The 22,790-nt window shown below is 42.7% G+C and overlaps 2 protein-coding genes across 6 annotated transcripts in view; both read right to left on the bottom strand.

Annotated features, from left to right (window-relative positions):
- The window catches only part of LOC308480537 (sterol O-acyltransferase 1-like), a 308,289-nt gene that overhangs the window by 93,860 nt on the left and 191,639 nt on the right, over positions 1-22,790 (bottom strand). The window lies entirely within an intron of this gene.
- Positions 1-22,790, bottom strand: part of CFH (complement factor H) — a 54,694-nt gene that overhangs the window by 6,908 nt on the left and 24,996 nt on the right. For 4 of the 5 annotated variants that reach the window (XM_081012045.1, XM_081012043.1, XM_081012046.1 and 1 more), the window contains exons 12-19: positions 21,637-21,810; positions 20,491-20,673; positions 19,658-19,837; positions 17,672-17,836; positions 16,542-16,712; positions 13,965-14,141; positions 12,060-12,236; positions 1,863-2,039 (exon numbers count right to left, since the gene is read on the bottom strand). In XM_081012045.1, the coding sequence (XP_080868171.1) occupies positions 1,863-2,039; positions 12,060-12,236; positions 13,965-14,141; positions 16,542-16,712; positions 17,672-17,836; positions 19,658-19,837; positions 20,491-20,673; positions 21,637-21,810 (1,404 nt within the window). The remainder of the gene's footprint in view (positions 1-1,862; positions 2,040-12,059; positions 12,237-13,964; positions 14,142-16,541; positions 16,713-17,671; positions 17,837-19,657; positions 19,838-20,490; positions 20,674-21,636; positions 21,811-22,790) is intronic. The other variant, XM_081012044.1, reaches the window with a different exon arrangement.

The following is a 22,790-nucleotide window of genomic DNA, read 5'->3' as shown; positions in this document are numbered from 1 at the left end:
CAATCCTTGAAAATGCATTCTGTTCCCACAAAACAGCACCTACCAGTTTGTTCCAACATTCTGAGACTGGACAAAATATGTCATAAGAGAGGATACTGTCCTAACTGTGAGAATTGCTGGTCTCCAACCCCCATCGAGGGTATAGGCTCCTATCTACTCCTATCTACCATAAACACATGGACTTAGGAAAGAGCCCTGTTCGACTCAGAATAAACTTGCACTGGAGGAAGCTGAGAAAAGAGCACATGCTTGTGGGGTTGCAACCTCAAGCCACGAGCCTGCTATTTGCAACCCCAGTGCTGTCATTCTTAGTTATAAAAGTTAGAGGTCAAAAGTGTTTGCGTTTTGTTATGTATTCAGTGGTCTGTGTTTGCCTGAGCTTGAGTCTGGACTAAGAATTCTGAGCCCCTATGTTCTGATTCGATACATGATATCCAATCACAGAACATTTCAGGATTTGGGCCTCTGCCATTGGCCCTTAAACTCCGAGTCATAATTCACAGCTTGGAAGTTTAGGCAGCCAATCACGTTGGGAGTGGGAGTGGCTCAGGCCTTCAGAAATGTATATAAGCAGTTCCTTTGCCCCGTTGTCCAGTTTTGTTAGTTCAATAAAGGTTCTTGTTGTTATCACTGTGTCTTGCCTTGTGGAAAACCACCTGCACTACACTTTTGTAAATGAGTCCAGGAAGAAAAGTCCCTGAAAATGGCAGCTGTATTGGGTCATTTAAGGGTAAGTCAAGGTGCATATGGCAACTCTTCTTCCCTGATGCCTGGAACACAAAAAGCACTGAGGTCCACCTAGATCAATTTTATCTGTGTCAGGGATCCTGTGGCCCTCCAGATGTTGTTGGACTACATCCCCCATCATCCCCAGCCAGCAAGGTTGATGGTCAGAGATGATGGGAAGTGCAACAACATCTGGGGGGCCACAGGTTCCCCATCCCTGGTCCATATGGACTGGTAGAGGCTCTCCAGGAGTTCAGGCAGGGGTTTGTCCTAGGCTCCACCTGGAGATGCCAGGGACTGAACGTGGCGCATTGCGCATACAAAACCTGTCTTCGATCCCTGCTAGTACATTGCAATATTGAAATTCTCCTATACAATTCAAGTCTTCTTTGAGCCCAAAATGCACAGTCTGAGAGGCAGTTTCCATGCTCTATTGCTGCCCTTCCCCATCTGAGGCTGACTGGAAAGAGGCATGTCTTAACACTGGGATACCATTCTATCATGCAGTATTTTCCACTGCAGAGGCAAAATTGCCAGCTTTCAGAGGAGGGCACATGGAAAACAGGGACTCACACAGGTGGATAATTCTCCTTGTTAGGACTTTAAAAATAAACTTCTTTAGCTGTAACAGTAAAGCACTCCTCCAGTTTTAACTCAGAAATAAAATATCTGCCTTGGCCATCAGACATTTTGTAATCTCTTCCCAGTTTCTTCCACATCCTTTTTCACGTTTATATTTGGCACACAGAAGGAAGATCAGGAACCCAGTATACCTGAAGGAGAGTCTCCACACCCATCGTTCTGCTCAGACACTGAGGTCCAGCTCCGAGGGCCTGGTAGCAATTCCCTCACTGCGAGATGTGAGGTTACAGGGAACCAGGCAGAAGGCCTTCTCGGTAGTGGCACCCGCCCTGTGGAATGCCCTTCCATCAGATGTCAAGGAAATAAACAGCTATCTGACTTTTAGAAGACATCTGAAGGCGGCCCTGTTTAGGGAAGTTTTTAAGGATTGATGCTTTTATTTTGTTTTTAGATATCTTGTAAGCCGCCCAGAGTAGCTGGGGAAATCCAGCCAGATAGGTGAGGTATAAATAATAAAAAATATCATCATCATCACCTGCAATGCCAGGTCTTACCTACACATGTCGGTGGATCTGACCACTCCTTATTTTGACATGTTACATTAGGCGATCCAGAGATTTCAAAACCTTCATGGCACTGATAATGCACCTCGTGGTCAGGCAGGTAGACCTCTGCTGTCCCCGCCACAATGTCAGCACTGGCAACTGCAGGGGGCTCTCCGCAGGTTGCATCTAAATGGGGAGAGGAAACCAACAAATAAGCTTTTCCTCCACAAATTGTGCTTTCTGCATAATAGATACCCATCATTCTTTTTTTAAAAAAAGAATACCAGAACCTAATGTGAACAAACACAAAGATAAGAGTGCAAGAGCTTAATGCACTTCTTTTTTTTTTTTATGATATTTATTAAAATTTCAAAAGAAAAAGATCACATTAATAAGAAAATTAACAATAAAAAGGAAAAATACAAAATACAAAATACAAAAAAGAAAAAGCGGTTAAAAACAATTCCATCTTTACATCACTTCTTTTACATTTACCGTATTTTTCGCTCTATAAGACGCACCAGACCACAAGACGCACCTAGTTTTTGGAGGAGGAAAACAAGAAAAAAAAATTCTGAATCTCAGAAGCCAGAACAGCAAGAGGGATCGCTGTGCAGTGAAAGCAGCAATCCCTCTTGCTGTTCTGGCTTCTGGGATAGCTGCGCAGCCTGCATTCGCTCCATAAGACGCACACACATTTCCCCTTACTTTTTAGGAGGGAAAAAGTGAGTCTTATAGAGCAAAAAATACGGTACTTGTTTCCCGGACCTCCTCATACCTCCCTCTTTTGTATTCTAATTCAATTTGTTAGTCCAGCGATTCCTTTCCCTCCTTTTTAATCCTGATCTTTAATCTTGATATATTATAACATTAAATTTTTAGATATTAAAAACCAATTTTTCCATATTCTTTTATACCATTACCGCATGAAACCACTTAACTTCAATCCGTCATCATTCTAACATTCATTAATTTTACAATATTTCTGTAAGTAATCTTTAAATTTCTTCCAATCTTCTTCCACCGACTCTTCTCCCTGGTCTCGGATTCTGCCAGTCATTTCCGCCAATTCCATATAGTCCATCATTTTCATCTGCCATTCCTCCAGTGTGGGTAGATCTTGTGTCTTCCAATGTTTTGCAATACGTATTCTTGCTGCTGTTGTAGCATACATAAAGAAAGTTCTGTCCTTCTTTAACACTGATTGGCCGACTATGCCCAGGAGAAAGGCCTCTGGTTTCTTCAAGAAGGTATATTTAAATACCTTTTCTAATTCATTATAAATCATCTCCCAGAAAACCTTAATCCTTGGGCACGTCCACCAAAGGTGAAATAGTGTCGCCAACTTCTCAAAAACATTGCAGGGGCCCCATGGAACGCCCTGTTGTCACATGTGCAACATCACACAGAGCTGGGCGGTGGAACCAAATGCGGCTGCAGCATGGCCCCAGCAGCAGGTGGACCCAATCCTCCCCAGCCGGCTGCTGTGCAAGGGAAAGAGGTAAAGGGACCCCTGACCGTTAGGTCCAGTCGCGGATGACTCTGGGGTTGCGGCGCTCATCTCGCTTTATTGGCCGAGGGAGCCGGCGTACAGCTTTCGGGTCATGTGGCCAGCATGACTAAGCTGCTTCTTGCGAACCATACCAGAGCACAGAAATGCCGTTTACCTTCCCGCCAGAGTGGTACCTATTTATCTACTTGCACTTTTTGGCGTGCTTTCGAACTGCTAGGTTGGCAGGAGCAGGGACCGAGCAACAGGATTCGAACCGCCAACCTTCCAATCAGCAAGCCCTAGGCTCAGTGGTTTAATCCACAGCGCCACCCGCGTCCCTGTGCAAGGGAAAGAAGTCACCCCCAAATGTCTCGGCCCCTAGGAGATGGTGCCTATGTTTACAGATCATGGTTAAGGAGGACCAAGCTTAACTGCAATCCTGCTGTCCAATGCCTAACTAAAGCCAAACATTGGTTTAACTACCACACCTGCATGCAAAGACCAAGAGTGGGTCCAACAGTTAAGAAGGCAGTTTCTGCAAATGCTGTGAGGGGCAGATGGGGCTCACCAACTAGGTAGCCGATCTAGGAGAACGAAAGCTCTGATCCTGAATCTTCACTGCCTTGAGGGATATCTTTAGGAGAAGGAAAGTAAACCCTACACAAATCCAGAGCAGAGTCCCTAAAACAGTTGGATGGCACCTTGTACACCTCATTCCAGCAACTGCTACAGCCAAGCTGGTGCCAAATGTATTGCACTGCTTTCCTTTGAACCACATCAGCAAAGCTGAGAGGGGGGTCTTCTTGTCTGGGCAGCCCAGGAAAAATGAGAAGCTGGAAGAACTGAAATTGACAGACCCATCCATACCTCAGACAGTTATTTTAACCCAAGGCCATTTAGTTTAAGTACAATGGTACCTCAGGTTACATACGCTTCAGATTACAGACTCCGCTAACCCGGAAATAGTGCTTCAGGTTAAGAACTTTGCTTCAGGATGAGAACAGAAATTGTGCTCTGGTGGCGCCCCGGTGGCAGGAGGCCCCATTAGCTAAAGTGGTGCTTCAGATTAAGAACAGTTTCAGATTAAGTACAGACCTCCGGAACGAATTAAGTACTTAACCTGAGGTACCACTGTATTTCTAAGATACTTGACTTGTTCTGCTGTAATATAGGCCAAGTTAAGCTCTATGTCGCATAGATTTCAGTGGGAAGAATAACTACATTGAATAATTTGGCTGGATGTTGCCACTGCTCTTTAATTGAATTGTATTAGGCAATATTATTTCTTCAGGGCAGAGTTTAAATTTGACAAAGGGACATCTACAATTATGACGGCAGCAGAACCTGGGATTCAGCACTAAATTCCTAAATATAACCATCAGAAAACCAATTTACATTATGTATCACTTAGCAACAGTTTACATCAGGGGTGGGGAAGTTAAAGCCTGGGGACTGGATTTAAATGCAGCCAGCCTCTGAGGCCCTACAATCTCCACAAAAAAGAATAAATGTTGCCCCCAATCACCCATTCCATTCATCCAAACATACCAAGGTCTAAAAAAGCATCCATTCCATTCATCCACACTTGCAGTGTCATGATCCCCACTTCCCAATTCCTTCATAAAACAAATTGGAAATTAATATTGGCAGAGCAGGGATCTACATTCCTCTCTGCAATGCTTTTGAGACTGGAGATGGGAGATGGAGGAGGAGTCAGGAGGTTGCCCTCTGGGGAATGATGGAAGGTTGGAGTAATCACTGCTGTTTGTCCTCTCTGTTTGTGAGGCATGGGAGGGAAGCAAAGAAGGAGCTGTTGCTCTCACCATCACTTGCAACAGTGTTCACACCACCAGAGAGGATTTGCCAGAATGAATCTTGCCAAGGAACTAGTGCTGGCAGTAAGAGCCTTCATCCAAAAACTTACGGTTTTCAGTTTTTTAACGTTATATAGATTTCCCAGCAAGATTCCAACCCGAAAAGAGGTTATGTGTGTGCTGTGGGCCCACTTCTTCCTGGGTTGATAAGGGAGGTACAGTACGATGGGACACACTGCTTGCAGGGACTGCTCGGGTGCTGATACAATAAAAGGGTACCCTAGGGGAGCAGGAAGGCTGCACTAGAAAGACCCGTGATGTTGATCAGAAGCTCTCTTTCCTCCAAGCATAGGAGTGGCTGACCACTTCTCTGATTTGTCAGAGAACATTCTGCATCTTGGCGGAAATGACTGGCAGAATCCGAGACCAGGGAGAAGAGTCAGTGAAAGAAGACTGGAAGAAATTTAAAGATTATTTACAGAAATATTGTAAAATTAAGGAACTTTAGAAGGATGTTGGATAGAAATTAAGTGGTTTCCAGCAGTAATGCTTTAAGAGATACGAAAAAAGGTTTACAAATGGGTAAAAGCTTAATGGCAAGGATTTGCTGAACTAACAAATTGAACTGGAATACAAAAAAGGGAGGTATGAGGAGGTCCGAGGAAATAAGTGCAAGGAAGATAGGTTATGGAAAATTAATGTGTTTTTAACTGTTTTATTTTGTATGTTTCTTTTTATTTTTTACTTTTTTGTTATATCTTAAAAACTTTATACTTTTTTTTTGTATTCTATATTTTCCTGTATTTTTTGAAACTTTAATAAATATCATTTTTTTTTAAAAAAGAGAACATTCTGCATCTAGTAGCATTCACATAAATCGGAAGCTGTCTTTTCTCACAAACACCCATTCATTGCTGAATCGGAGCAAACAGCAATCCACAGAAAAGCTCTCAGATATGGAGCTTTAAAGCTTGGAGCTCTGCCTAGAAAGTGCAGCATGAAAGGTCAGTGTGGGTGAGCCCAGATTATTGCCTGATCAAGCACACTACAGTGGTACCTTGATTTAAGAACAGCTTAGTTTATGAACAAATGGGAAATAGAACGCTGCAAACCCGGAAGTAGGTGTTTTGGTTTATGAACTTTGCCTTGGAAGCGGAACATGTTCCGCTTCCTGTTGAGTGTGTTCTGTTTGTAAATTGAGTCCCCCACTGATAATCAGAGGCTTCCTGTTGAGTCCCAAGCACCCACACAATACAGAGGAGACATTTGGAGCTTTTGTTTTTGCTATATTTTTGTGTTTTTGTTTGTGTGGCTTTTACATTTTTTTGACTGTGACTTGTTCTTCGTTTTACGGGACCGACTTGTGACTGTGGCTTGTGCCTTCGTTTTTGTGACTCTGTGGAACCCAGTACAGCTACTTGAAGGGAAGTTCTCTTTCTGCAGTTCTCTTACTGCACATCATTCTGGGAAGTCTCGCTCATAATCTTTTCTCTGCTTCTGCACAAGAGTCTGAGAATGTTCTGAACAGTTCCCATTGAGTTCATGAAACAGTGTATCCTGACCTGTTCTTAATGCATTGCTGACCACATCTACGGAACGTGATTGTTGTATTCCTTCATGTTATGTTCTCTCAATATTAATCTTTAGTTATAATTTAATTAGGAGGTTTCATGCCTGTCTAGTTCCAGCTCCGTTCCCAGTCTTTAATCTATCAGTGATTAATGTAATATGTAATTCCCGCCTTGTACCTATGTTAACCAATCAGCAACAAGATGCTTTGTGTTTGTATCAACCAATCAGCCACAAGCACACCTGTGGCAATGTTTGTAATATTCAATAAAAGAGAGTTCCCGGGGCTCGCCCTGGGGAGACGCCTCTCATATGACACCTACCACTCGTCTGTCGTGATTTCAACCCAACAGCTACTGGTTGATTGTGTGACTGCAGAAATGGAAAAAAGCCCCCCATCCAAACAATGACTATCATCAGTGTACATAAGAAAAATTTTCCAATTTTTTTTATCATCTACAATACTGTCTTATTTATTTTATAGTACAGTACATTGATTATTGCCTACATTTTATGGATCAATGGTCTCGTTAGATAATAAAATCCATGTTAAATTGCTGTTTTAGGGGTTGTTTTTCATCGTCTGGAACGAATTAATCCATTTTCCATTACATTCTATGGGAAAGCACGCCTTGGTTTAAGAACACTTTGGTTTAAGAACGGACTTCCAGAACGGATTAAGTTCGTAAACCGATGTAGCACTGTCTTGCCAATGCTGATCAGCAGAACTCTCCAAGGTATCACCAGAGTTCATTCCAAGCCTTTCTACCCCAGATCGTTTTAACTGGAGATGTAAAGGATTTAAGCAGAACCACATTTGTGAGCCTAAACATCTACAGAGATGTACTTGCTTGTTCACTGTGCCCCTTGCTGTTCAAACCAGTGGTTGAATCGCTCTGTTCCCAGAAGTAAACTACCTTTAGAATGAGTTACAGATAGGTAGCCGTGTTGGTCTGCCATAGTCAAAATAAAAAAATCCTTCCAGTAGCACCTTTAAGACCAACTAAGTTAGTTCTTGGTATGAGCTTTCGTGTGCAAGCACACTTCTTCAGATACACTGAAACAGAAGTTGCCAGATCCTTCTATATAGTGAGAAGGTGGGGAGGGGTATTACTCAGAAGGGTGGTGGGAATGGGAGATAGCTGAGATGAGCCTGCTGACGACTCTTAACGACTGTAATAGGTCTTACAGGAAAAGGCAAGGGGTGAGAAGGTGAGAAATGGCTTAGTCATGTATAATGGGATAAGAATCCAATGTCTTTGTTCAAACCAGGTGTCTCCATGGTTTTAAGTTTGGTAATGAGTTGCAATTCAGCAGCTTCTCTTTCCAGTCTATTTCTGAAATTCCTTTGTAGTAAAACAGCTACTTTGAGATCTTGTATAGAATGTCCTGGGAGATTGAAGTGTTCTCCTACTGGTTTCTCTGTTTTGTGATTCTTGATGTCAGATTTATGTCCATTTATTCTTTGGCGTAAGGTTTGGCCTGTTTGTCCAATATAGAGAGCTGAAGGACACTGTTGGCATTTGATGCCATACACAATGTTAGATGATGAGCAATTGAATAGTCCCGAGATGGTATGTGTGATGTTGTTGGGGCCAGTAATGGTGTTGTCCGGGTGTATGTGGCAGCAAAGTTGGCATCTGGGTTTATTGCAGGCTCTGGTGCCAGTGTCCGTGTTAAGTCTGGTTGCAGTATTATTGTGGGTTAGGAGTTGTTTAAGATTGGGTGGCTGTCTGTAGGCAATGAAAGGTCTTCCTCCCAGAGCTTGAGAAAGAGAACTGTCATTGTCCAGGAGAGGTTGTAGATCTCTGATGATGCGTTGTACTGTTTTAACTTGGGAGCTGTATGTGATGACTAGAGGTGTTCTGTTATTTTCTTTTTTGGGTCTGTCTTGCAGCAAGTTCTCTCTGGGTATAAGTCTGGCTCTGTTGATCTGTTGTCTAACTTCATCTGCTGGGTATTTTAGTTCTGAAAAGGTTTGCTGTAGATCTCTTAGGTGGGAGTCTCTGTCTGTAGAATTGGAACAGATGCGGCTGTAACGTAGTGCCTGGCTATATACAATGGACTGTTTGGTATGTTTGGGATGGTAGCTAGAGGCATGTAGATATGTTTGTCGGTCAGTTGGTTTACGGTATAAGGTGGTGTCTATGCGCCCATCCTGTATTTTTATAGTAGTGTCCAAAAAATGTATTTCTTGCATAGATTGATTCATTGTAAGGTTGATTGTGGGGTGAAAATCATTAAATTTCTGGTGAAAGGTGTCCAGGGTCTGTTGACCATGTGTCCAGATGATAAAAATATCGTCAATGTATCGTAGGTACAAGAGAGGTTTGAGTGGGTAGGAGTTTAGGAAACGTTGTTCTAAATCTGCCATGAAGATGTTGGCATACTGTGGGGCCATGCGGGTGCCCATTGCTGTGCCGCTGATCTGAAGGAATAGGTCATCACCGAATTTGAAGTTGTTGTGGGTAAGGACGAATTGGCAGAGTTTGGTGGCAAGGTCCGCTGTGGTTTTATCTGGAATGGTGTTCCTTATAGCTTGTAAACCATCGTTGTGTGGGATGTTGGTATACAGAGATTCCACATCCATAGTAGCTAGTATAGTATTGTTGGGAAGATTATTTAAAGATTGTATTTTCCTCAGAAAATCTGTGGTGTCACGTACATAGCTGGGAGCACTGATGGCATATGGTTTCAGAACAGAGTCCATATAACCGGAGACACCCACTGTAATAGTGCCAATACCTGAAATGATGGGGCGTCCTGGATTTCCTGGTTTGTGTATTTTAGGTAGAAGATAGAAAGTTCCTGGTCGAGGTTCTGTTGGTGTGTTGGTGAGGATCTGTTCTTGGATGTGTGGGGGTAGTTCCTTAACAATCTTGTTCAGTTCTTTCTTGTATTCTTGTGTGGGGTCTGAGTCCAATTTTGTGTAAAAGGCGGTATTGGAAAGTTGTTTGTGAGCCTCCTGAATGTAGTCAGTTTTGTTCATGATGACGACAGCTCCACCTTTGTCTGCTTCTTTAATTATAATGTCTGGGTTGTTTCTGAGATTATCTATGGCTCTCCTTTCAGCATGGTTTAGATTTTGTTGTAAGCGATGGTGTTTTCTGGTCACATCTGTTTGGATTCTGTGGCGGAAGCAGTCAATGTACAAGTCCAGTACCACACAAAATCTAAACCATGCTGAAAGGAGAGCCATAGATAATCTCAGAAACAACCCAGACATTATAATTAAAGAAGCAGACAAAGGTGGAGCTGTCGTCATCATGAACAAAACTGACTACATTCAGGAGGCTCACAAACAACTTTCCAATACCGCCTTTTACACAAAATTGGACTCAGACCCCACACAAGAATACAAGAAAGAACTGAACAAGATTGTTAAGGAACTACCCCCACACATCCAAGAACAGATCCTCACCAACACACCAACAGAACCTCGACCAGGAACTTTCTATCTTCTACCTAAAATACACAAACCAGGAAATCCAGGACGCCCCATCATTTCAGGTATTGGCACTATTACAGTGGGTGTCTCCGGTTATATGGACTCTGTTCTGAAACCATATGCCATCAGTGCTCCCAGCTATGTACGTGACACCACAGATTTTCTGAGGAAAATACAATCTTTAAATAATCTTCCCAACAATACTATACTAGCTACTATGGATGTGGAATCTCTGTATACCAACATCCCACACAACGATGGTTTACAAGCTATAAGGAACACCATTCCAGATAAAACCACAGCGGACCTTGCCACCAAACTCTGCCAATTCGTCCTTACCCACAACAACTTCAAATTCGGTGATGACCTATTCCTTCAGATCAGCGGCACAGCAATGGGCACCCGCATGGCCCCACAGTATGCCAACATCTTCATGGCAGATTTAGAACAACGTTTCCTAAACTCCTACCCACTCAAACCTCTCTTGTACCTACGATACATTGACGATATTTTTATCATCTGGACACATGGTCAACAGACCCTGGACACCTTTCACCAGAAATTTAATGATTTTCACCCCACAATCAACCTTACAATGAATCAATCTATGCAAGAAATACATTTTTTGGACACTACTATAAAAATACAGGATGGGCGCATAGACACCACCTTATACCGTAAACCAACTGACCGACAAACATATCTACATGCCTCTAGCTACCATCCCAAACATACCAAACAGTCCATTGTATATAGCCAGGCACTACGTTACAGCCGCATCTGTTCCAATTCTACAGACAGAGACTCCCACCTAAGAGATCTACAGCAAACCTTTTCAGAACTAAAATACCCAGCAGATGAAGTTAGACAACAGATCAACAGAGCCAGACTTATACCCAGAGAGAACTTGCTGCAAGACAGACCCAAAAAAGAAAATAACAGAACACCTCTAGTCATCACATACAGCTCCCAAGTTAAAACAGTACAACGCATCATCAGAGATCTACAACCTCTCCTGGACAATGACAGTTCTCTTTCTCAAGCTCTGGGAGGAAGACCTTTCATTGCCTACAGACAGCCACCCAATCTTAAACAACTCCTAACCCACAATAATACTGCAACCAGACTTAACACGGACACTGGCACCAGAGCCTGCAATAAACCCAGATGCCAACTTTGCTGCCACATACACCCGGACAACACCATTACTGGCCCCAACAACATCACACATACCATCTCGGGACTATTCAATTGCTCATCATCTAACATTGTGTATGGCATCAAATGCCAACAGTGTCCTTCAGCTCTCTATATTGGACAAACAGGCCAAACCTTACGCCAAAGAATAAATGGACATAAATCTGACATCAAGAATCACAAAACAGAGAAACCAGTAGGAGAACACTTCAATCTCCCAGGACATTCTATACAAGATCTCAAAGTAGCTGTTTTACTACAAAGGAATTTCAGAAATAGACTGGAAAGAGAAGCTGCTGAATTGCAACTCATTACCAAACTTAAAACCATGGAGACACCTGGTTTGAACAAAGACATTGGATTCTTATCCCATTATACATGACTAAGCCATTTCTCACCTTCTCACCCCTTGCCTTTTCCTGTAAGACCTATTACAGTCGTTAAGAGTCGTCAGCAGGCTCATCTCAGCTATCTCCCATTCCCACCACCCTTCTGAGTAATACCCCTCCCCACCTTCTCACTATATAGAAGGATCTGGCAACTTCTGTTTCAGTGTATCTGAAGAAGTGTGCTTGCACACGAAAGCTCATACCAAGAACTAACTTAGTTGGTCTTAAAGGTGCTACTGGAAGGATTTTTTTTATTTTACCTTTAGAATGGTTATCCAGGCAAAACATGCAACATACCTTCACAGGTTGAAGCTTCCGACCACATTCCTTTGTGGCATGTAATATTCCGTGGTCCTTCTGTAGCATAACCTGGCGCACATTTGAAAGGTATCAGGTCGCCAGGCTCATAGTGATTTTTTATTAAACCTTCATATGCTGCATCAGTGAGTCTGGGGGGCTCCCCACATGACTTTTCTGAGAAGATAATACAAATGAAAATATGATTCTCAAAACATGTCACCATACCTGTGTCTGGATTTCCCTACTAAAATGCTGAACAAAGCTGCATTTCAAAGGCTGAAGGGAGTTGTGTGTTGTTGGTTGTTTCCCCTCCCCCAAGAGTGAAATATGAAGGCAGAGGGATCAGTAATCAGAGAAGTTCACAATGGGTTAAATGCTGAAGAACATAAATATTACTGGGAAAGAAAACAGATGGTTTAGTAATTTAATATGTCTGCTATGGCCAATCCACAGAATTTAGATACATGTTTAAGTCTGGCCAGGTCCTTAGTCCAGTGGTTTTCAAACTTTTATACCACCTTCCTAATTGCCTGCTCTCACGTTTCAATTTGACTCCCAAAGAAATCCTAAATATTGCAGGATTCTGGAGTCACAACCTAAAGCACATTCTTAGTTTAAGCAGGGTAGTGGCTATACCCAGTGCTTTTCTTCCTGGGGGTACGCATACTCCTAAACATTTTGTGAATCTTTGTACTTCTGTCCATTTACTGTATTCATTTTCCCCAATCTTAACTATAAAATGGTGATTTTCTTGAGTCAAAATGAGAGTGCCCCTAAACATTATCTTAGAAAATAAGCACTGGCTATACCTGTTGGTTTCTGCCACTGCCCCACATAATCTTACAGTGGAGCCCATAATACACATTATGCCTTTTGCTGCTGTGCATTACAGGGGAAAACCAGTAAATGTGGATCAGGTTCTATCGATCAAGTTTTCTTTCACAGAAGCTTGTCTGTTCTGACTAGGGATGGTAAGCCAGTAAACCAGCTTCTCACTGAGAAGCCCCTGAAAAGTTTCTGAGACATTCAAGTGCTGCCCCAAACCAAAAGCAAGGCCATGGTTGAAATATTAAAGCAACAAAATGTTAGACTGCAAGTTGAATTACCCTCAATTCTGCAAGAGGGAGAATATTTCAAAACTCTGAATGTTTGCTGGTTGGCAGGACATCTCAAGTGAGGCAGTGTCACAATTTCTATAGGTTTGTGTCAAAGATGAGTTGTGAATGCTAGCAGAGATAAGAGTCCGGGAATCCAGCCATATTTACAGAGATTTATTGGTTGCTTCAAAGTATTTACAAGAGTTCAAAAGAACAACACCATCACAATCAGCCAGTTGCCGTGAATGGCTCTTTCCGCTTTCCCCCCCAGCAGATCCACCTCCTAAGCCCAGCCCCCCTTCTTCCTCTGCTCTGAGAGTGGCTGGATCCCAGAAATGGCTCCCCCCTCAGTTTCATTGTCTCCCGACAGCCCTTTGTCTCCTTCCTCCTCCGAAGAGGAGCAACTGCTAATTAAAGGCACAGGATCTCTGTAAGTGCCCATTCTCTCCCCCTTCTCCTCCTTCTCTGCCTCCAATTCCCTGACAGTTTGGCAAAATGTCTTCCATGCATACTCTTGATGGAATAAGACTGAAGTCTCATTGAAAGCTCTGCATTGGATATATAGTTACCCCTCCACTTTTGAATGGAAGCTGAGGTCCAGCTCAGAGAGTCTAGGAAACAAACAACTATCTGACTTTTAGAAGACATCTGAAGGCAGCTCTGTTTAGGGAAGTTTTTCATGTTTGATGTTTTATTGTGTTTTTAATATTCCGTTGAGTGCCGCCCAGAGTGGCTGGGGAAACACAGCCAGATGGGTGGAGTGTAAATAATAAATCATTATTATATCATAAGCATATTTTCTTACCTCTGCAAGTTGGTGGTGGGGACCACTCCCTATTTTCGCATGTTGAAGTACTTGATTCCCCAAGTTCAAAACCTTCATGGCAATGATATTCCACACTTTCACCAGAAAGATACTTTCTCTGGGAACTATTATTTACCTCACCATGGGCAATTGCAGGGGGGTCTCCACATCTTGTATCTGGAAAGGGAGTTATATAGCATGTGGCCTTCATGAATACAATTAAATGGCATAAAAACATTTCCAGAGTGTTTTATATGCAGAACTGCTCTCTCCTTTTTCATCTGGTAGAAAGTTTCAGAGGCAGCCAATTCAAAGTCGGTTTACAAAGAGAGGCAGGGAAGAAAGAAATTTGGAGGCTTATAGTATTGCTGTGATATCTGTTATTTTATTAATATGTGCACTGCAGATGGGAGAGTGGTTAAGGACCTAGACACCCTAAGTAGGTTTACCAAGAAGTTTTTTCCAGTTAAGTGTGTCAGTGGGGGGTTATTCTCATAAAAATGCGCTTAAGATTTCAGCTACACTTTCCATTCCGTAGTTCAGGGGTTGTCAACCTGGTCCCTACTGCCCACTAATGGGCGTTTCAGGATTCTAGGTGGGCGGTAGGAGGTTCCATGGCACAAACTGAATCCTCCTTCCATTGAGGACTGGTGGGCGGTAAGGAAATTTTACCATCAGGAAAGATGCATTAGCGGGCGGTAGGTATAAAAAGGTTGACTACCCCTGCCTTAGTTAATTCAAACCACAGCAAGTCATAAGACTGCTTAGCTCAGTACCATGCATAGTATCTTTCATGGAATGCAGGATTTTATCTTCTCCTTTTATGCCAATTATAGGTTGCCAATGAAATATGCAGGGTGCAATGCCATTGTCTTGAAAGTTGGAGAATGGAGGAGTTATTTGCAGCCAAGCGGTCTCCTTCAGGCATTCAAGTTCTGTATGTAATGAAGGCATGTGTAAGGAGGAGGATGGCAACTCCCTCCTTCCTCTATGCATGTTCACAGAGTTTGTCCGCCCGAAACGGCTTCAGCCCAGTATACCTGAAGGAGTGTCTCCACCCAACTGAGGTCCTCCTCCAAGGGCCTTCTGGCGGTTCTCTCACTGCGAGAAGTGAGATTACAGGGAACCAGGCAGAGGGCCTTCTCGGTAGTGGCATCCATGCTATGGAAGGCGCTCCCATCAGATGTCAAGGAAATAAACAGCTATCTGACTTTTAGAAGACATCTGAAGGCAGCCCTGTTTAGGCAAGTTTTTAATATTTGATATTTTATCTTGTTTTTAATATTCTCTTGGGAGTTGCCTAGAGTGGCTAGGGAAACCCAGCCAGATGGGCAGGGTAAAAACAAGACATTTATTTATTTATTTATTTATTATTCCGCCTGGGTATGCAAAGAAGAGTGGGGTATACAGTCAATCAATCAAGCAATCAATCAATCAATCAATCAATCAGATACATCATATATTTTGCTTCATCAGCTGTGTAGGGGACAACAGGGGAAGAGTGTAAGACACTTGGTTGCTACTTATGGCATCAGCTGCCATTTGTGTTACATCTAATTTCTGCCATTCTATTGCAGCGGCTCCCAAACTTCTTGGAGAGAAATTTATCATGGAGCACTATCTCCACCCTTATACCAAACAAACATATTTATTTATTTTCCTTTCCAATCTCTTCGCAGAGCACTTGGATGCTTTGTGAAGCACCGAGTGCTCCATGGAGCACAGTTTGGGAACCACTGATCTATTGAATAAGCATCTTTATTACCTCACAAGTGCATTACTATTTATAAAAAAAGGTAAAGGACCCCTAGATGGGCTGCAGCGCTCATCTCGCTTTCAGGCCAAGGGAGCCAGTGTTTGTCCACAGACAGCTTTCCGGGTCATGTGGCCAGCATGATTAAACCACTTCTGGAACAATGGAATGCCGTGACGAAAACCAGAGCGCACGAAAACACCGTTTACCTTCCCGCCGCAGCAGTACCTATTTATCTACTTGCAGTGGTGTGCTTTTGAACTGCTAGGTTGGCAGGAACTGGGCAGAGCAACGGGAGCTCACCCCATTGCAGCAAGCCCAAGAGGCTCAGTGGTTTAGACCACAGCAGCACCCACATCCCTGGTTTGAATTCCCATTATTAAATAAGAACATAAGAAGAGCCTGATGGGTCAGGTCAATGGCCCTTCTAGGCCAGCGTTCTGTTCCTCAAGTGGGCAGCCAAATGTCTGTTGGAGACCTACAATCCTGATCTGAGCATAAGAGCAGTCTCCCTTCCTGTGATTTGCAGCAACTGGTATATGCAAAGCATAGGCATCAATGGCCTTCTCCATGAATTTCTCCAGTCCTCTTTTCAAGCCATCTAACTTGGTGGCTATCAATGTCTTCTGTATGAGTAGGTTCCAAAGTTTAACTGTGTCCTTAGAATAATTTTTTAGGCCACATTGTCATTTATATTTTCTAGTTTCTTTTCGTTTTTTTAAAAAAATTATGCTTCTTTAGTTTATAAATCACACACCACCACCCTCAATTCTCTGACTTCTTGAAAACAAAAAAGGGAAATATGAAAGGAAGATCATACTCACCTAAACAGCGCGGTGGGGTTTGCCACTTTCCATTGTCACATTTTATTTTTTGTGGCCCTTGAAGAAAGAAGTTTTCCTGACATCTGAAGCTTATCTCCTCACCACTCTTATAGTTTCTCGTATCGGTTATGTCAATGGCATTGGGAAGCTGAGGTGGTGGTGGACAGAATGCTTTAATAAATAAACAAAAGTCCATTAGAATTCAATGATATAAAGTTATGCAAGGAAACGATGAAAGAGAAGAGCATGTAAGAATCTATGAAAAGTGAGCATCTAGTCAAACCTCCTTATCCCTTGAATGGATTCAATGTTGCAATGAGTTAGTTGCATTGGTCTTGAACCAAAGAGCTGCCTGGTAAAACCTGCAAGAGAAGCAGAACTTCTCCAGTTTAGTTCCAGTGAGACCCCCATGTTGCCTCATCATGCTCTTCAAAACTCAGTGCAGCTGAGGTGTCTGCCTACAGAAGTGTGGAGAGTTGCTGCCGCTCCTGAAATTTATATTTGCATGCTACCCTTCCTCTGTTGCAGTGTTTTAACCTTTCAGTTCAGCTTTGCATGCTTCTTGTGGTGCATGAGATCATACCAAAAAGGTTCTTGCTGGCAACCTAAATCTGACATGTGAACTCAGCCCAGATTTTACTATTATAAAGCTACCGGAAGGTCACTGTTGAGAAAGTAGCAAGATATGCCACCCAATCCAGTTTTATGTGTTTCTGAATCCTGGGCACCACAGTTGAGTTGACCTCCAGGGATGGTGCTCTCAGACAGGGATGCAGATGGGAAAATGCACTCTGTGCCTCTGTTTGCAAGAACCAACAGCCTGTAGTGACTGCTTTGCAAGCTGCTAATTCTGTCCTTGGGTCGATTGATTGCCTTTCCCATGTGGCAGCAATGCTTCTGCTCCTGAAGTGGATAAAGTAATATCCTGATCTCACACCAGCCGAGTACATAAGGCATGCAGAATTCATGCAATCTTAAAGGAAGCTTTATGTGATCTTTCCAAAGGAGCTGAGTCTAGCCTACCCAGGAAGGCACTCCTGAACAGGTCTGTCCCACTCTTGCTTCCAGTGGCTACATCTGTCACTCAAGTTGAGAAACCATGCATTTGTATATAGCATGCAAAACTGTACCTGTGCATTCTGGCTCAGGTGACCATTTTCCATTAACACATTTTGTTTTATGTTGATTGGAACCACAGATGTAGGTTACAACGTTGTTGTGCATAAACGTTTTCTCCAGAGAAGCAAATGGTACAAACTCTGCATTCTGTGGACGTGTACATTTTGCTGCAACATCTAACAATTCAAATATTGTTCAAGTAAAGTTGTTTGTTAGCAAATCACAATCAAATGGAGTTAATCAACTAGAAAATCTCACTGGTATTTTTCATGCACATCTATTTTCCAATACGCCTTTCAGTCTTTATTGCAGTCAATCCTTGCAGCAGTTTTGGAGGAGAAACCATAATTATTGCCATTTTTTATAGGGCAGCAGAGGTGAAGAAGTAGTAACAGACTTGATTAAGACCACAAAGTATGTCTGTGGCAGAAGTCTCCTGGCAGTAGGTCTAATTTCCCGTCCAATAGATCACAAGCATATAATTGCTTATGTTAATAAATGGCAATTAAATATGAAAAGTGTCTATATAAATATGAGTTGCATTTATTTGTAATTTGTAATTTGATTGACACTCAGCTCTATTTCTCCTTTACATCTCCAGGTGAGGCAGTGGAAGTGTTGGACCAGTGCCTTGCCTTGGTAATGGACTGGATGAGAACCAACAAACTGAAGCTCAATCCAGATAAGACTGAGCTACTGTTAGTGGGTGGTTTCCTAGACCAGATAGGTGGGAGGTCACCTGCTCTTGATGGGGTTACACTTCCTCTGAAGGAGCAGGTTCGTAGCTTGGGGGTACTCCTGGATCCTTTGCTGTCGCTCGAGGCTCAGGTAGCCCAGAGTGCCTTCCATCAGCTTCGGCTGGTGGCCCAGCTACTCCCCTATCTGGACAGGGATAGCCTAACTACTCTTGTTTATGCTCTGGTAACCTCAAGGTTAGATTACGGCAATGCGTTATATGTAGGGCTGCCTCTGAAGACGGTTTGGAAACATCAGCTGGTGCAGAATTCAGTGGCCAGGCTGGAGCAAGGCTGTTTGAGCATATTACACTGATCCTGGTCCAACTGCACTAGCTACCAATTAGTTTCCGGGCTCGATTCAAAGTGCTGGTTTTGACCTATAAAGCCTTAAACTGCTCAGGACCACAACACCTCAAGGACCGCCTCTTTCCCTATGAACCTACCCATACCCTGAGATCATCTTCTGAGGCCCTCCTTCATGTGCCTCCTCCTCAAGAGGTCCAGAGGGTGACAACACGACAATGGGCCTTCTCTGCAGTGGCTCCCTGTCTGTGGAATGCTCTCCCCAGGGAAGTTCGCCTGGCACCTTCATTAGACACTGTTAAGGCGCCAGGCAAAAACGTTCCTTTTTAACCAGGCCTTTGGTTGATTTGATTTACCCTTTTAAAATGTTTTTTTTTGGGGGGGGGAGGCTATTGGCTTGTTGTTTCTGTTTTTATTATGTATTTTGTGGTTTTATATCTTGATTTTATTCTGCGAACCGCCCTGAGACCCCTGGGTGTAGGGTGGTATATAAATTCAATAAACAATAATAATAGCTTACTGTCAGGGAACTGACATCGGAGCTAGAGGTGGAGGGGAGGCTCTCTAATGATGCTGGAGAAGGGCCCAGCAGGGAGAGAGGCAGCTCAGCAGATGGGGAAGCAATTCAGTGCAACACCAGGAATAAGGAGGGGCAGATGGGGGAATTGGAGAGGGGGCTCCCAGACTCTTCACCGGACACCAGCGGGGAGAGCACTGGTCCTCCGCTACCCACGCCCTCCCTGCGCAGAAGACTTCCGCGCAGAGAAAGTAGGAGGAGACTGGGTGTCAAACAACTTTTATGTTGGAAAAGGTTTAAGAAACGCCCACTGACGGATTCTGCTAGCGACTGAGGCAGCCACGAATTGAAGGGCTGTCCAGACAGAAAGGTTTAACAAGGTAACATAGCCAGGAGAGGCGGCAACTTACGCATGAGCAACCCCATACCATTATACTTACCAACACATAATGGTAACTCCCACTGCCCATGCAGACACACAGCTTCTTTAGTTCCAACAATGTAAAATCTTTCATTACATTCATATGCCACAGTTTCGCCATGCAGATATCTATCTGAGTCAACACTGACAGGGTGTCCATTTCTAATATTTGGAGGTACTTCACAAGCTCTGGGTTCCTCTGTTGAAAACAGAAGGAAATGACGTGAAACAAAACATGACTTCTTAATTTTCTTAAAACTATAATCTCAGTCCCAGTTGTTTTGGCTGCTCATTCTCTTCAGCCTCTCCTACACGCCAGATAAAAAATGCCAAGGGCAGCTCTTCATTTTTCAGCTCATCAGGATATATTGCAGAAGTAGAATGAAGAGGCAGACTTTGATATTATTATGGCTTGTATGATTTTAACTTCATTCTTAATAACTGAGCATTGATTTGTTGTTACTTTTCTCTGTTCAGTTTTGATCTTATTTCCAGTCCCAAGCATTGGAAACTTAAGACTGGAATTTAGAAATGTATTCTTTTATACCACATTTGGGAGCTTTAGTTTAAACATAGCATTTCAATGATAAAGCAAAGCATGAAGACACTTAAGATGGTCTGATTCTGCTTCAAATGGAGACATCAAATGTTACGCTCCACTTTCCCTTCAGCAGACCTTTTTCTTCTCCAGCTACTTGGGAAACTTCTGGGACAGAAAATTCCAGCATGTAAATAGAAAAGAAATCCTAGTGGAATATATGCACATGGTGGACTTTGCTGAGTTAACAAAAACAGTTTTATCTGCACATAGCATTTGCCCTGTGAACATGCCTAGTTGCACCTGTAATTTACCTTTGCAGAGTGGTAAAGATGTCCACTGTCCATCCAAACACTCAATCAACTTTGATCCAGTCACTGCAAATCCGAAATTACACTTGTATTCCACCTTTTCTCCATGTTCATATTTTTCCTTAAGGTCACCGCTAATACTGCCATCCGAAATGCTGGGGGGTGGCTGACAAGGATCGACTCGTGCTGGAAGTAAGAGAGCATCACTTCAGTCTTGTATCTGTTGACTCAAAATAAGTCTAGACAGCACATCCTTCCACATAGAATTTTCACAATTATGAAATGATGTTGGATGCGCTGAGTTCCAGCCAGTTGTGTGGAATGGATGGTGTCATTGATGTGGGAAAGACTCAGATGATCAGCACTACTTATGTAGCTCCTAGGTTCACCCATTACCAACAACTGCGTAGAGGAAGCCAGGGGGAAATGGTTGCCATGTTGCTGAATACCGCCCCCCCCGGCTACAAATAGGTAGGGATGCTCACACAGGGCCATTCTGGGGTTACTCCTGCTTCACATAATTTTGCTTATACACATGGTAGCAAGGAATGTAACCCCTGCATATGATGAAATTTACCTGTATCAAATGGGACTATATAATGGGGTATATTGCATGTATAACATACCATATTTTCCCATACAATTTTGTGTTTCATTTCAGGCATTTTCTTTCTCTTTCAAAACTCAGCAACGCAGAGACAGCTTGGACATAACTGGCTGGTCGATGCAATAGGCAGTGCAATGTGAGCAAATCTCAATCAGGTTGGAACCAGCAAATTCCCTACATAAATCTGTTTAAAACAGATTCTTCCTCCATTGCTATACATGGAGCTGCCTTTATTGATATGTAATCCAAACTCCAGCAGCTAATTTGCTCACCCCATTGTGCGGATTTGAACCCCCGACCTTCCAATTAGCAAGCCCAAGAGGCTTAGTGGTTGAGACCACAGTGCCATCGGCGTCACCTCCTTTCCATATTCCATTGACCACACAAGACTAAACAAAAAATATATATCTATCCACTAGCCAGTGAAATCTTCCCCAGTAAGGCTTGGGAGAAACATTAGAAAAGGCTGCCAGGAAATTTTTACGAGTAACAAGCACACTGATATTTACTTTTTGTATAAGCTATGAAAAAAAAATGCACACCTTTACACGTTGGGGGCTGTGGAGACCATCCAAAATGATAACACTGGGCAGAGTCAGGCCCAACTCTTTTGTAGGTTCCGTGGCAGGAAAATTTCACCACGTCTCTGTGCGGATATTGGTTTTTTCTAGGCTCAAGTCGCCCATTGTCCAGAAGGAAACCATCACAATGTATTGCTAAAGGAAATGTTGAGCGAAGCAGATTGAATATAATTAAGTGCATTTCAAAACAAACATGCCTGAAATTAACCTGCTGAGCAAAACGTTTGCAAATGTTCATCAAACTTATTGCAGGCTTGCATAACCTCTGACCCCCTGGGAGTGGAGGCCAATAAATCTTTAACAAGACAGCATGCCATGTTTCTCAGCTATTGGGTAAGTCCACATTCTTCATACCTTCAAAATTTCCATGCCTGAAAATCTCTCTAGAAGAAGTCAAATTCTATTTTCTCACAACAACAACTGGCACACTCAGGTGAGTTGCTGATGCTACACTTAATCTAGAAGATGGTGTGAATTCTTTGAACAACCTGAGCTTGGATATATTCCATTAACTTTTTGCTTTTGTTGTTGTTTTTTTCTTCTTCATTGAATTCCTTTACATTCCAGGTGAAGGATTCTTATTTGTCTGGATGGAGGAACCACTGCAAAAAGGTGCTTCAGTTGGGGTATTTTATTCTCAGATGTTTTCTATGAACTCTGAGCAAGCCAAACACATTGTTAAACACAGAGCAAGTTGCCTGACTCCTATATGTAGCAATTTCATCTACAGAATCAGATTGCTAAAAATCCAGCTTCATATCTTACTTTATTACATCCGAGATGAGTACATATATTCTTACTGATCATTATTAATGGAAGTGTTAGATCACCCATGTATGCCAACTTGAGGTATTTTAGTTATGTAAAATCATTAGGAATCACTGGGAGAAAATTACTTGAAGAAAATAAAGGATATTGCTGGTTATAGCAATATCAGAAGAGAAACCAGAGTATTGCTGGTTATGACATACTAGATAATCCTAAAGTGTATATCTAGGATAATTGGAGGTCTTACTTCTGAAAGATTATAAACTAGTGGCCTGTGTATGTAACCGCATAGAAAACATCAGTGAAACAAACCTTGTTTGATTGACAAAGGCTGTGTTATATAATTA

This window comes from Podarcis pityusensis (genome assembly GCF_964106645.2).
Source record: "Podarcis pityusensis genome assembly, chromosome: 6".
Taxonomy (NCBI): Eukaryota; Metazoa; Chordata; class Lepidosauria; order Squamata; family Lacertidae; genus Podarcis; species Podarcis pityusensis.
The sequence above is the reverse complement of the archived record's forward strand: the minus strand, read 5'-3'. Positions and strand labels throughout refer to the sequence as shown.